Genomic DNA, 16,163 nt, shown 5'->3' on the forward strand with positions numbered 1-16,163 from the left:
CGCTCTCCTTCCTTTAGTGGACTTAGATTATCTGAAACAAAAGTCCAGAGGTTTGTGACCTTAAAGAACATTATGGACTGTAGGGCCACAGAAGATCAGTTAAATACACACGAGCTGAACCATTTAGAGCTCAGTAGCAATACTTTGTAATCAACAGAACTTGATAACCAGTGTAGAGATGATAAGCTGAGCTGATTTGATATTTTCTTGACCTGCGAACTCTAGCAGCTGCAATTTGGACTAATTGTAGCTTGTTTATTGAGGATGCAGGACAATCAGCTGTATTACAGTAATAGAGGTCATGAATGCATGATAGCTTTTATGCATCAGAAACAGATAACATGTTCTATAGCTTGGCGATGTTTCTGAGGTGGAAGAAGGCTGTTTTTTTTTTAACATTTTAAAAATGATTATCGAAAGACAAGCGTTCTAATATAACACTCAGGTCTTTTAACTGTATAGGATGAAGTAACAGTGCATTCCTCTAGATGCAAATTGTATTCTAAGAGATCCTGTGTACAGGTTTTTGGTCTTATCCGTGTTTACTAGAAGAAAATTACTGGTCATCCAAAATTTTATATCTTTAACACACTCTGTCAACTTGGATAATTTAGAGATTTTATCTGATTGTGATGAAATATAAAGCTGAGTATCATCAGTATAACAGTTTGAACTAATTCCATGTTTTCTAATATTATTAAGATACAGCATGTATACTGAAAATAGCAGAGGGCCTAAAACAGATCCCTGCGGCACTCCATCCGGTGATAAAAAGTAAATTTCTATAATGTACTTAAAGTGCTATATTTTCATGCACTATTTTTATACTTAATGTACTAAAAATTCTACTTTAGTACTTCTAAGGATAATCTTAAGAACATCTAAGTGTACTCAACTGTGCTATTTTGAGACACCATGAAATATGAACTAAAATGTGCCATCTCTGTATTTAAAAAATGTATTTAGATGCCACTTGTACTAAGTGGTAACTAAATATAGTTTTTAAATAGAGATAGTATAATAAAAGCACATTTTAGTTCATATTTCATGGTGTCTCAAAATAGCACAGTTGAGTACACTTAGATGTTCTTAAGATTATCCTTAGAAGTACTAAAGAAGAATTTTTAGAATATTAAAATTAGTGTGTGAAAATAGAGCACTTTTAAGTACATTATAGAAATGTATTTCTTTTCACCTGGGATAATTTGATCAATGACATAACTTATTTGTGACCTGTAATCTGAAATATTTCTTGTACGTCACTTTCTTAATTATTTTACATCATGTTTATTTGTTTTAAAAATTTTGAACACTTTTTTGCAGGTTTAATATAGATTAAGTCCAGGTTTCTCATTCTCATATTAATGGATGATGAAGCAAACATTTATGAAGCAACAGTTCTCCGAATGTCAGAAATGTTCGTAAACCTATAGCTCACTGCTTTGACACAATCTACATTGTAAAAAGTGCTACATAAATAAAGGTGACTTCACTATAGCTGAACATAGTAAGGGGCAAATATTTTGTAAAAGCAAAACACAATACAATGAAATTAACACATTTAAAAATCACCCAGTTACATGAAATGGCACTATTAAGAGTGAGGTCAGTGTTGTCCAGATTTTATACCAGGGGTTTCCAAACTGTTTTGTCAAATTAATGCCTATGAATTTATTTATATGAAAAACATGCTGATATTTGAAGTAATGTAATTCTATTATATTTTAAGAAACCTTTTATTTTCAATATTATATATTTTTTTATTTAGTACAGCATAGGTATTTCTATTCCAGTGCCACAAACCTTCTGTTGTTCCCTTAGGAACCTCTAGGGGTTTATAAACTCCAATTTTGAAGAAACTTTAAAAGATGGCAGAGACTGTGTAGCCAATCGTTACAAGCTTAACTTCAGAACAGGGTTATCACAAAATTACTAGTAGGTAATGATGTCAGTTTTGGTTTTGACCTCCATGTCCTTAGCTTTGCTGGGGATCAAAACATGGCATTATAACCAAACTGAGCTCCTTCACAACAGAGAAACAGTTATAAAATTTATAATGTGTAGTAACAGAAGGTCAGTTCTGTTTGTGCTCTTCTGTGGTGTCCTGAGGCGGTGAAAGTGTCCTTGCTTTATTCTTGCGTGACGCTCTCCTTCCCTCTGCTGGAGAAGTCTGGGATTGCGAGTCTGTGAGAAATGCCAGCAGAACATCTACACTCTGCTTCATGACAGAGTCTAGAACATTTTGTTCCTCTTGTGAAAAACGTCCCAAAACGTAACGGTCAACAGGCGTTTTTCCTGACGGTCGCCCAATACCAATGCGCAACCGTGGCATCACCTGCGGGCACAATTAGCGTATGTTAGAATGAACTCATACAGCAAGTCACTAGTACAGCTGATGTTTTGCTTTATAAAATATTTGCTAGCTTACATCAGTATGAAGGCAGTCCACACATGATCTCACACCATTGTGACCCCTGAGAGGAAGAGACATGGTCCAATGACCAATGAGGTCAATATAATATATTATAGATAGAGGAACAAAAGTCTGATGAAAAGTTTTTACCCACCTTGGACTTCCACCATGTTTAATGCCGAACTTCCCAAGTGGCTTGTCAAGTTCATCATGAATCAAGAGAATATGTTCAGGTGGAATTAAAAATTTGCTGGCTGGAAAAAAGAATAAAAATAAAGCAATAAATTCAGATTTCCAATGATGGAAATAGGGGTGGGCGATATGACCAAAATCTTATTTCACAATATAAGAAATTTTATTTCACGATAATGATATATAATCACAATATATTTATTTGTAATAACAAAAAAAAAAAGAAAAAAAAAAGAGCAAATATACAAATGAAATACAAATTCAGGTACAGAGTGTTTATTTAAAGGGTTAGTTCACCCAAAAATGAAAGGTATTAAAGACATTGTTAAAATAGTCCATTTGACTACAGTGGTTCAACCTTAACTTTTTGTGTTCAAAAACAAAACAAAAATAATGACTTTATTTAACAATTTGAACTGTTGTCATACGCAGGTGACGCAGTGAATACAGTGCAGGCTTCCTTGTTTACATCCGAACGCCAGTTCAGTATTGGCCAAAGCTGTAACGTGAGGAGCACGACGCAGGAGCAGGGCCAATAAGGAGTCGTGTTCGGACATTGAATACGGATGCCTTCACTGCGTTCACTATGTCAACTGCGCATGACAATATTTCAAATTGTTAAATAAAGTAGTTATTTTCTTTCTGTTTCTGCACACAAATGTATTCTTGTTGCTTCATAACATTAAGGTTGAACCACTGTAGTCACGTTGACCATTTTAATGATGTCTTTACTTTCTGGAGCTCAAAAGGTGCAATGTTGAGTTATTCTTTTATAGGATAATACAATGTGTCTCACCTGCTTTTGCCACACTCACACCATTGATGTTCATGAGCAACTTGGGTCGAAGAAGAACCAACTGGATGTCTTGAAGCTGTGTTACAACAACCTCTCCTGAGACTTCTCGGTCAGGTCTCCATCTGTCTTGCGTTCCCAAACGTTCTGCTAACGTTGTCAGCACAGCCATACCAACACTATGTCGAGAGCCACTCATACCAGGGTTTCCCAGCCCGACAACCTGAAACACAACAGCAATACACAAAGTGAATCAGTCATAGGTTTATATAGGTCCTGATTAAACTAGTAATACTATTTCGACTGTTATAATTCTATTTATACTTGTCATATCCTCCCGAGACCCAGAAAAAAAGGTTTTTCGAATTTAGTATTTTTTCACGTCATTACATTGTTTAGAGCATAAGAAACAAATGAAAAAAAAAAAAGAAACCTGAAACATTTTATTTTATTCATATGTTATGCTATGTCCTCTGTATTCGACACCAGGACTCAGTTGGTTAAAAAATAAATTGACATGAAATTACATGTATAGGCAAAAACAATGGGATTTTTTTTTAATCACCAATCAATTTTTAGGATTCCGGATTTTTTTTTTAACTTTGTATAAAGATGATTCTCAACTATGAGAGATATAATGGAATTAATTGATATACCATTTTACTTCATGCAATATGTGGGTAAAATAGCCATACATGGGTTTTCCCATTCAATACAATGTATCTATACACTACCTAATTTGCATATTAATGTGTTCTTGGAGCAACATTCAAAGAAAAAGTAGTAATAATGGGAGTAATAATTGGTAACATTTTCACAATAATATCTAATAATTTATAGGAATATTGACATATAATTTCTTTCCCTATTCACTTTATCTCCTAAAATGCCTGATAATCATTAAGTGTCCTCTACAGTGGACATGTATGAAATCAATGTCCTGTTTAGTAACAGAGAAAATCACTAAAAAATAATGTCCACTACAGAGGACAAAAGTCTATTCCTGGGTCCCAAGGGGACATACAACTAGTCAGAATGGCTTAATTTATTTTTTAAAAATTAGTTAAATTACTAAAATTTTACTTTTAAAATATTTTTTTTTACTATCAACAAATGAAATACACACTAGTGTTAAATAAGTTACTGAAGTAGATATTTGTTATTGTTGATACTTACTACTATTGGGAAAGCGACTTTTGGCGAATTAAAAATTTGTAGTTTGTTATGAGTTCTCGTGACCAACTGAAAATATACAAGTCACTACTGGAATAAGCAGCCTAAGTTACTAAGATATAACGAATAAGTACTTTAACGAACAGCCGTAAAACTAGTGGTACTAAAAAAAGACTTAACTGGACTAATAACCAGTAACTACAACACAGGCACTGGTAACTTTAGTATCTATTTTTGAGAAAAACTGTTAGTCATAACCTGTTATAATAACAATGCCAAGTAAAAGACATAACCTACCATTTTCCTTCTATTAGACTCAACTATCGCTTGACCAGCCATCTTCGGCGATGGCAGCGTGCTCATCAACACTCGGTTAATCAGCTTCGTTATCATCTGCCTTATGAAAGCCATTGGCAATTTGAAAGCTTGTGTCACAGCCGCCCAGACCTTGCCATGAACTGTGGTGTTACTCATTATGAGTCATGTTAAGATACCGATACCGGTCTATTACACATCTCGATTGGTGGACTTCTATATTACGAATAATAGCGACTATAAAGCAAAGCAACTACAACTTATATACAGCATAATCGGTGGGACCTATAGTTGATTTGAAGACGTTTTATTCACACGGTTTAGCGGTCTTTTTTTACCGACTCCTACACGTTCTCCTGTCCACGTGCGTCGAAAAATTGCCAGATTTCACCTTTAAAATCCCCCTTAAAGTGTCAAATCATAAGGGCAAAGTGTAACATTTATCTCGGTCCATCCCAGAACAATTTTAAACATATGTGAAACTGAAACATTAAATGATGTAGCTGGGATAACAGTTGGTGTTTTGACCAGTTTAGGAAAACAAATTTTTTTATCCGTGTTTTTTTTATATATTTGGCAACGCGAGGGTGACTGACCTCAGAGAAGCGAAGGAGTTTTTTAGTACTTAAAACCCCACAGCGCCATCTATCTTGATGGTGGAGAATAACCTTTCGCAGTGCTCAGACAGTGCCATGTAGGAGAAATGGGAAAAACAGTATCGGAGACACATTTCCAAACACGTTGAAAGTTTTAGGGGAAAAAAAATACTTAACCCCATGCAAGGCTTCTAAATTATCATGATCAAAACTTTGTTGAAAAACCTGTTGTATACAATCTGTTACATGCCTTTTGCCCTCTAACGTATAGTTTATACTTTTTAGCAAGTAAAAAGCCTTTTGGTATAATTCTAAAAAGTATGAATCTATTTCAGTTCATGGTACACATCTTTGTGCTGTGAAATCTTTAATGGTTTAATGATCTGTAAACATAAGAATAGCTTTTTTAAATATCATCTTACTGTGACATATTGGGAAATAGTGACAACAGATAGTTATTTATATGCATTTTATGTAAGTAGTCTGCTATGCTGTTTGTTATAAAAGCTTATTGATTTACATAATTTATTGAAATTTCATCTTTTTAGCCATAACATCTGCACCAAATTGCATTTATGCTCAGTTTGGGCCTCTGAATAAAATTAAGGCATTTTCTTTGAGTACTTATTGAGTGCTCCATATTCTCACTATATCATATTATATGAGCCATAAAAGCTAGTGTAAAATATGATACAAATCATAAAGCACCTAAACTTCTTTAAGAGTTTCTTTTTATGTTTTGTCTAAGGATTCAATAAACAGTTCAATTTTTTTACTGATTTTAAAAAGTATTGGCCTATTTGCTTATAGAGAATAATTTTTGGTAACACTTTACAATAAGGTTTATTAGTTAACATTAGTTAACTACATTAGTTAACATGAACTAATAATGAACTGCACTTCTACAGCATTTATTAAACTTTATTAATTTCAACATACTACATTATTAAAATCTTGTTAACATTAGTTAATGCACTGTGAACTAACATGAACAATAAACAACTGCACTTTCATTAACTAATGTTAACGAAGATTAGTAAATACAGTAACAAATGTATTGCTCATGGTTAGTTCATGTTAGTTAATACATTAACTAATGTTTAACTAATGAACTATTGTAAAGTGTTACCTAATTTGTTAATAAAAGTTAATAATTTTTTATGTAAGGCCTATTCATGTATTTTTATAGGCATTTTGCTTACAGATCTTAAATCTAGGACATAATATTAGAGCAGAAAACAGAGGTTAGAGTACATTTTCCTGGTGGTTTCAGTTGTAATTTCTTATGGACATGTTGCAGGTTCAGAAAATCTTTATGAAGTGTGTAGGCCTTGTCATGATCACCTGTCACCTGTGCACTACATTTCCCAGAATCCTTCCTGCTTCCCACCTGCAAACGCTCCACCATCATCTGCACCTGCCATCAATCACCCTCATCAGCACCCGTCTACAAAAGCCTGCACCAATCATCTGGGGCCTGTACCATGATGGTAGATGAACAAACTCAGGGTTATAGGATTAGTTTCGAGTTGACAAAGCCAAACCACTCCTATCTGGCTTTGTTGGTACCATGATGCTGCTCATCAACTTTCTCTGTCAACTCAGGCTTTGATCCTGAGTTTGTGGAGCTCGTGCACATGAATCCGTGACATCAGTGCCAAACAGCCAATCACATGCCTTGCAACAGAAATAAACTGTGATTCACTTCTCGCGAGAGAGCCAGCGCGATTCAAACTCTTTCGCTGAAAATGAAGAATTTAAATGCATTTACACTAATGGAAAATACTTGTCTGTGAAAGAGGACAAATAAAAAGACAGACTTTTATAGAAATAATTGTTCTTCAACTCTCATTGTAGATATAAAGATAATATTCCCTTTGAACTTAAAAAAAAAACACAGATTCCGACTTCGAATGTTTGAGTGTTCTGTATACTGTATTTTTTTTTTAGGTATATATTTGTTTCCCTCTCAGGGTGAAAAGTAATTTGTTTTGCTTTGCTGCATCATGTTTGGAGTGATAGGGTCATAACATTGCACTTACTTGTCCTTTTCATTAACTAATTATGGTAGAAAGATGTAGACATGTTAAGTTAATGCAAGATGTGGTAATCCTGCATTAACTTCACTGTTGTTGACATTTTCCCAGAAAACGACAGCTCATTCATTTAAGAAAGAAGCTGAAGAGGAACCCTTAAAAGATCTGCAGCAGGTAGATCACTTACTGTAACTCATATATGCATAATTAATCATTTATTACAAAACATTAGTGGAATTCACTCGAATGTTTGTGTACATAAATAGTTTTTTTTCTCATTTTAACAGGAAGTCGAAGAGAAAGATCACTCTTTCAATCTTTGTTTAAACTCTACACTGTAAAACTTTTCGCTGTAAATTTACAGTAAAATACTGGCAGCTGGGTTGCCAGCCACTTACTGTATTTTTACAGTACTACTTCTGTAAACAACATTTACAGTATATTACTGTAATTACCAAATACAGTATCCTGCTGTAATATTATGTACTTTTACAGTATTATACTGTTTATCTACAGCTATTAACTGCATGTATACAGCTTTTCATACTGTACTTATATATGTCATTAAATCATTAAAAATATACTTTTGTTATGTTATGGCAAAGGAAATGGAAAGCAACATACTCTGAGTTTTAAAACGTTTATTTTTAAAAAGAAGAAAATTGCAACGTTGAAAGGTCAACATTTTAAATGCAATCAACAGTTATCAATGAACAATACAGCAATATTATTTACTTTTAACATTTTTCCAAATGTGGAGTAAAAACAAATAGTAGGCCTACAAGTTTTTCAGTACTGCTCCTTTTTTGCACAGTGTTGCCAGTTTTGGAAGTCACTTTCTCTTTTTCTTGGGCCGTGTTCATGGTTGATGTCAAAGTACCTATAAAAGAAGAAAAAGAGAAGAAAAAAAAGGAGAGAGAGAAAACAGTAATGAATATTGTGAATATATGCACCATAGCATTTCAAATGCCTAAGCATTTGATTGCAGTAAGTTTAAATATCCAATTAGCACTTCAGAAAAGTTGCCAAAAAAAAAATGCTAATAATTGTATTCAATTAAATCGTTCATTCATTGAATGGACTATATGCACAACAGCTTCCGCATTGTATGTCGTACTACATCTCGGGAGTTTCTGGTAAAAGCATTCAGTTCACCAATTTACACCACTAACCTGCTGCAGTCCAGTGCTCATCTTCTCATTAACTGTTTTTCTCTTACTGTTTTTCTTATATTTTATACCTGTTGAATTTACATTTTAATTAATTTAATAAAGTAACGATAAGTACAAGCTTGTGTGTGTTGGTGCTCTTATCCCAGTCTTTTAAAATAGTTAAATAAATGGTACCTGCCTCAAGACATTTAGCAATGTTAAATATTTAATCTTTAAGGGTTAGTTTACCCAAAAATTTAATTTCGGTTTGTTGTTAATTACTTGCCCTTGTGTCGTTCCACACCCGTAAGACCTTTGTTCATCTTTGGAACACACATGGAGATATTTTTTTTATGAAATCTGAGAGCTTTCTGTTCCTTCATAGGCAGCAGCACAACTTAGGTCAAGAATGGTAGTAAACCCAATTGTTAAAGTAATCCATATGTCTCTGTGATATGTGACAGAAAGCTCTCGCATCACAAATATCTTGTGTTCTGAAGATGAGCAAAGGTCTTATGGGTGTGGAACGACATGAGGGTGAGTAAATGACAGAAATGTTATTTTTGGGTGAACTAACCCTTTAAATAGTAACGCACTGGCAGCAGACTGACAAATATACTTTAAATATTAAGAATTTGAATACGAAGAATTGAGTGAATTACATACAGTGAAATGATTGTCAATGAAAAATAGGGATTAAAATATTTAATAAAAATAAATGAAGGTTTGTTTTGATCTTATTCATCAGGTCTCACACACACTGCAGCATCGATCACTAAGCAGAAATAGGCAAGTTGTATTATTTCAAAATGTAAGTGTGTTACAAGCCTCAGTGCAAGTAGTCCATTCTTTGCCATAAACCTGATTACATCACATGTGAAATTAGGTGCAATACTTACATTAACAAAACCATATTTCACAGAAGGCAATTTTCCCCCCTTTCTGGTTCTTTAGCCATGTTTAGGATGTATGTCAAAGCCTAAAAGCAGAAAAGCAAAGAGAGCGAGAAGTGAATATTGTGCATTCATTCACCATAGCATTCTTGTGAACACAAGAACTCACAGCTAAGCATATGATCTCAGTAATGTGTCCTGTTACACTTCAGAAAAGAAGCATCTTAAAATAATGCTTAAAATAATTGACAAAATAAAATTGTTTATTCACTGAATTCTTTATCATAAACCTGATATACGTGAAAATAAGCACAACACTTACGTAAACAATGGAGCTGCATCAGATGATTCAGACTGAAACGAGAGAAAAATAAATCCGGTTGTAAGAATAACTTAGATTTGTCTATAAGATGAAACAGTGTTACTGCGTGAAGCGCTGAGAACAGGGCAACGTTAACTGTTTGCTCATGAGAAGTTTAACATTTCAAGATCAAACAATTCATGACAAAGTAAAAACGCGAACGAAAAGCTCCAGAAAAGAGTGACTTACCGTATTCTCAGCCGAACAATCGTTCCGTCTTCTCGACACGGGCACAAACGTTTTGATTAATCAGGCGGAAAATAACATCTCCGTCTTCAGCAGCGGCGTCCGGTCATCCCGCGCAAACTGACGCTTCGAAAGCTTAAAACTGCACACTATATTGACTCAAATATCGTTTAATGATAACATTAAACCATGAAGAGTCGACGTGAAACACTTAAAGCGTTGGGAGAAAAGCTAAAATGTATGCCTGGCCTAGAAATTTGAAATGAGCGTGGGGAAAAAAAATCAATCCCATAATGCAATGCTTCTACAGTATTATACTGTATTACGAGTGAAACGGGCTGAAAACAGAAAACTACTGTATATTTACAGACATTCTGTAAAATATACAGAATGTTACTGTTTTATGAAAATACAGCATAATACTGTTAGAAATTAGCTGTAAATTTACAGCAAAGTTTTACAGTGTAAGAAATTGTCAGTGCCTTGTAAAACATCCATGACTGTGCTTGAGGCTCTAAATACAAGCGATATTTTCAAGATCGAAAAAGAAAAGAACATACTGAAAGAAATAACTTACTCATCCAAAGATCCACAGGAGATAGGGTTGCCACCTTCAATACAGAAAAATAAGGGACGCCTGCCGCAGTGGGGGCCACACCCCATGGGGCCACGATGACCACAGTCCCGATGGCGTGCCAGTGGTGGTATATCATAACTTAAAACATATTTTCATAAAAAATATTAAGATTGATACCAATGGACATTATAATAAGATATCTGCTATTGAAATCAGTGTGAACAGATGCACTCAGTCTCTCACTATCACAACTTAAGTGGTCATATTGAATACACAGCTATGACAATAATAAACATAGGCCAACAAAGTGTGACTGAGACCACAAAAAATAAGCTTTTGGAGGAACTTGTGAGATGTGAACCATATTTTATTAACTTATTAAATTAACAGATCCATAACATAGTAATTATAAATTAAACAAATTGTAAATTGTCATTTGTTGTGAACAAAGATTTTGGCTAAAATATTTGTCATTGTTTGCAGTAACACCATCCAAACAGTGAAACCACACCTAAATAACTGGAAATGATATATCTACAAACATTATTTAAGTAAAACACTTAACAACATTTTTATTAAGTAAATATATTTATGTATTTATTTATTCCATTTTTATATTGTCTATTGTTAATTCTATAGTATTGAATGATGCAATTATTTAAATTGGTTAAGCATAACTAGTTGTTTATTTTATTCACATAGGTACTATATTTTGATTAAATATGTATTAAATATATCTCTTATTAGAGTAATGCTTATGTGACTGTACAACTTAACCTTAATAAACAAATCATACCATAACATGATTAATGTACATTATTAACATTATTTCTTAATAGGCAGCATATGAAATCTAACGTTATCAATCAAAAACTTGAGGTGATAAAAAAACAAACAAAAACAAAAAAACATTACACTATCTGCCTCAGGAGAGAACCGGCGAGGCGGCGTCCCGCCCTCCTCTGACTCTGATTGGAACCAATCAAACCATGATGGCAGCGAGTATTACCCAATCAGGGGCAGAATAGGACGTGTCTTCACCTTCACACAATGCGGGTGGGGTGATTTGCATGGGATGCTGCATAATGTGGACCTATGTAAAATACGGGACAAATCGCGTCCCGTATTGATTTGATACGGGACGCGTCATTTTGGCTGTAAATACGGGACGATTCCGTATTTCACGGGACGGGTGGCAACCCTAACAGGAGAACATCATGAAGCTGCTGTGAAGACAGATTTCCCCTGCTGTCTTATTGAAAAAGGTGAAACCTTAGATTCAACAAAACTTTAATATAAAATAAACAAAGAACAAAACGCGGACGTCTGCCGGCCACACGAACATAATAAAGCATAAAATAAAGTCCAAGCCTGGTCCTCTCTCGTCCTTCACTGACGTCGCTCCTCCTTTTATGCCTGCGGAGCTCCTCCGTGAGAGACTTGAGGTCGGCGCGCCTCGCAGGTGATGCTCATTATCACTCGGGTTTTTATCACTAAAACCCCTTCAATATAGTTGTTACCACAGGGGATGAGGGGAGTCATCAAAAAAAGAAAGAAGAAAAAAAAAAAAAGAAAGAAAGAAGAAAAAAGGCTATAATAGAGTACCGGCACCTCCAAGGCCGGACTTACCATTGGGCTTGACTGGGCTCAAGCCCATGGGCCCCGCCCAATAGGGGGCCCCGCCCATTTACGTTAGATTTTTTCAATAATATGTCAGTCTTTTAATTTTTCATTTAAAGTTTGTTGATTGGACTAGCATTGTTACCTGGTCCTGCCCCTGCAATGAAAATTTTAATTTAATAGACCCTTTTCACAATGACGTCAGTTAACTTCCGCCTATCCGCAAAGCAGTGTATCAGTTGTTACCTTCGCGCCGGCGACTTCTCGGGAAAATGCTTTAATAACTTTAAATGCGAACGGTTTATGTCAAGGATTTACACAGTCGGCTTCTTCAGGTAATGATATTTATTATTTACTTTCTGAAACTGCCTTGGTTAGGGTTTCCACGAGCAGAAACTTTTGCAATGTTGTCATTGAATTGAGTTTTATCACAACGATTGTGTGTCCACACAAATCTGTTAGCCTATTTGGAATAAAAGGAATATTGTCTTTAAAAAAATCTTTATTTTTAGAAATTGGTAGGCTATATGATAATGTTCTTGTGAGATTTATTTACAAATAATGGAAATCTGGAAGTGTACGTCCATAATAGTCCGAAGAATTAATAGTGTGAAGATTTGAGATAATTTTACATCATACCAGTTTAAACTGAACTGCTGCAATATATTAAGATTGTATAATTTGTAAGAAGTGTATTGAAAATACAAAACGGAAGTAGCCTATGTGTTCATTTAATGTTATTCCCTGGAGAAATAATTTGATTTTGTTCATTTGCTGCTATAACAATGAGTACTGTTGTAAATCCTCTGTATATTTTTGTATGCGACGATCTTGTTCTGCAATAAAGAGACGAATGACAATGTTTTTTTACTATGGTAAAAATGCCATGTACATGAGTCAGTTTTTACAACATTAACAGTTCTCATGTAGAAATAGTATTATATTAAACACAATTTGTATTATTATGTATGCCATATTTATCGAAATACAAGTATAAAAATAGACTTTGATATTTAAAAAGAATAAGCTTATGTTGATCTTCATTGTACAAAGGCCTGTAGGCGCTGAAATAAGTAGTGCATTAAGGTTTGAATGAATAGTTTTTTACTGCACGTAAATGTTGGAAACATGCGTTTATTTCACAAATATATATAAACAGCTTCATCTGCAATAAAGACAGCAAAGTGCATGTATGGCTTCAGTACGTATTCAACTCCTCCGACTTTAAGCAGCAAATCGCACCGATCGGTAAGTTTTTTTTTTGAGATCTGCGGCTGCTAAATACCTCACCTTGAATTTACATGAAATTGGCCGACTACAGCCATCCTTTAACCACATTTGTGGCATATGTACAAATGTTGAGTGCACTTCATTCGAGTCGCGCTAGTATTCCACTATGCTGACAGAAGGCACTTCCTATATTAAAATTGCTATCTTATATTAGCCTACCACTAAATTTGAACAAAGTTAGGCATGTTCTATGAAGTTCTATTTATGTATTTTTGCTAGAGTACTAAATTACATCTAATGATCTTTAAAATGCCATGGTAATGAGAAAATGCTTATTTAATTTTGTTATATATTATTCTCTAAGATTGTAATTTATGTGATGTAGTAGACATACTGTAGGTCAAAGTCAGCCTAACACTGCCTATATGTATACTGGAGATGTATATAATCTATACAATATGTCAGACTTACCAAGAACAGATTTATACACTCATAGATTTAGCTATTTATATGTAATACAAATGATTTGTAATGATTGCAACCTTACAAGGTATTTGTTTGTTTTTCAGTATGTTTTCCAGGTAAATAAGTGTTTTATTCTCATTCTGACCAAGATATTTGTGCATTGCAATAAACACCATGATCACTTTGAACTTTTTTAATCATTATTTATTTATTAGAAAACCTTTTTTAATAATTGATCATATAAATAAATTATAACGTTCTTTTTTTTAAACATGTAACTCTGTATACTGTACTAGTCACCTTTTGAAAGTAGCTTTGCACTTCAAATAACGATTGGATCGATTATATTGTTACGCCACCAGATGGCGACAAATTACTTAAAAAAACATTTGTCATTGAATCGTTCATTCTGGAGATTCGTTCAAAATGCTGATTCATCTATGAAACAAGTGTATTTGATTGAGGAATTTAATCATTCATTCAAACCAAAGTTTTTTTTAAATAAATGATTCCGATTAACAATTAACATTTTTATAGACTTAACAAAATAACATAATTTATGATTATTGCTGAAGTTGTTTGTTCAGAATCGTGATCTCTATTTTTATTCTCAGTTTATCCAGAATTGTGTAGCTCTAATACATAGCTTGTGTATGTATCATTTTGTTCTATTTAAAGTAATGTATAGAAGGTAGGGCCCGAAAGTGACTCAAGCCCAGGGGCCCCCACCACCCTAAGTCCTGCCCTGGGCACCTCTTTTGGGCCACTTAAAGCACTGCCTGAAACATTAGTAATGTTTTAGGTTGAAAAAGGAGGAGGACGGGGAGTGACAAGTTTACTGAAGAGCAAAGCATTGAGGGAAAGGGTTCGTTATGTTTATGTGTTTGCATTTATAGGAGAGAAAATCAAAACTGCTCTTAAAGGTGATGGACAATTCAACAATGACATTTTCAGAAAACACTGTGGACTTAAAGATTCAAAGATAAACCATGAATTTTCAATGCCTGTAAAAAAAAACACTTAAAAAGTCTTTACAGGTAGTTGTTATCAGTGAGAACAATCTGCCAGACAGTCAGGATGATGAGACTGAGCCTAATGTAGCTTCAGATTCTGATGCGGCAGAAAATGCCGACCCAAGCCAGAATCCCATCAACACTGCGCAAGAAACACAACAAAGTCAACCAATCCTTCAACTAACCGGTATGTAGTTAAAGCCATAGACAAATCTGAAGAGATTCTGGGAATTCTGCGTGATCAGTTCAAAGATTTACTGGAGACATTAAAGCAGCGAGAGAACCTAAAGAACAAGTCTGAGGTCCAAACATTCTTCAGAGCAGAATATCATAAAAGTGCTGAGAAATTTTCAAAAGTGAAGAAGCTCATGAAATTCTCTGACTCTGTGTCACATTCGATTCAGGGGGTCTGCCATAGGAACTGGCTTCTTACTCTTCGACAGATTCATCCTCACTAATGCTCATGTTATTGGGAAATCGATTGACCTTACGACAGTTAACTTTTCACAGTACACCGCTGTATTTGATTATAAAGACATGGATTCACAGATCAAGCACATACCATTAAACCAACTTGCAGCTTACTCTTATGGAAATATTGAGAGTGGAAGGCATCTTCTTGACTATGCTCTTCTTGAATTGGATGAGTATCCTGAGTATCCTGAATTGCTCAGTTGTTACAGTCCAACCCCTCCTAACAGAGGTCAGATCTGCATTGTGGGACATCCACATGAAGGGGTCAAGAAAATGGACCCGTGCTTCATCATTGAGAAAGAGAATCGACTAGAAGCTATAAATAAACATGCATCTGAGAATAACCATTTAATTCAAGTTATGACACAAAAGTCTGTGGAAGAGAAATGGGACTTTTTTGACAACCAGATTACTTATGATTCTTGTTTCTTTCACACTTCTTCTGGCTCTCCAGTTTTTGATGTAGACTGCAATCTGATTGGCATCCACACTAGTGGCTATGAGTACAAAAAAAAAAAAAAGTCTTCTTTGAAAAGTTCCATTCTGAGAGACCTAAAAATCAGACTAAAATTATTTACTGTCATTATGGGCTTTCACTTTTCATGTAATTTCTTAGAGATGATTGTTCTTCAAAAGAAGTAGTTACACTCTGTTTCCATTATTTTTGAAAGATGT

At 34.5% G+C, this 16,163-nt stretch overlaps 1 protein-coding gene, 1 long non-coding RNA gene and 1 pseudogene across 2 annotated transcripts; 1 reads left to right on the plus strand and 2 right to left on the minus strand.

Moving 5' to 3' along the window:
• Positions 1-1,291: 1,291 nt before the first annotated feature.
• ptrh1 (peptidyl-tRNA hydrolase 1 homolog) lies at positions 1,292-5,242 on the minus strand. The gene is made up of 5 exons (XM_067407297.1): positions 4,869-5,242; positions 3,402-3,621; positions 2,568-2,667; positions 2,429-2,474; positions 1,292-2,335 (listed from the first exon to the last, which is right to left on the minus strand). The coding sequence occupies exons 1-5, from the start codon at positions 5,043-5,045 to the stop codon at positions 2,075-2,077; spliced, it is 804 nt and encodes a 267-aa protein (XP_067263398.1). The 5' UTR covers positions 5,046-5,242; the 3' UTR covers positions 1,292-2,074.
• Positions 5,243-8,167: 2,925 nt separating this feature from the next.
• LOC137034781 (uncharacterized) lies at positions 8,168-11,302 on the minus strand. Its single transcript, XR_010896980.1, has 3 exons — positions 9,885-11,302; positions 9,569-9,648; positions 8,168-8,398 (listed from the first exon to the last, which is right to left on the minus strand). It is a non-coding gene; the product is annotated as an uncharacterized lncRNA (long non-coding RNA).
• A 2,192-nt stretch (positions 11,303-13,494) lies between these two features.
• On the plus strand, positions 13,495-16,130 carry LOC137034943 (serine protease FAM111A-like; annotated as a pseudogene).
• Positions 16,131-16,163: the final 33 nt, after the last annotated feature.

The sequence above is a fragment of the Chanodichthys erythropterus genome, chromosome 13 (genome assembly GCF_024489055.1).
Source record: "Chanodichthys erythropterus isolate Z2021 chromosome 13, ASM2448905v1, whole genome shotgun sequence".
In the NCBI taxonomy this organism is placed as follows: domain Eukaryota; kingdom Metazoa; phylum Chordata; class Actinopteri; order Cypriniformes; family Xenocyprididae; genus Chanodichthys; species Chanodichthys erythropterus.

Coding starts and splice junctions, on each gene's coding strand:
- ptrh1 (XM_067407297.1), bottom strand. CDS start 5,045: ATGAGTAACACCACAGTTCATGGCAAGGTCTGGGCGGCTGTGACACAA. Junction 2,475..2,567: donor AAACATGGTGGAAGTCCAAG/GTGGGTAAAAAC, acceptor TCTTCCTCTCAG/GGGTCACAATGGTGTGAGAT. Junction 2,336..2,428: donor TGGACTGCCTTCATACTGAT/GTAAGCTAGCAA, acceptor TTGTGCCCGCAG/GTGATGCCACGGTTGCGCAT.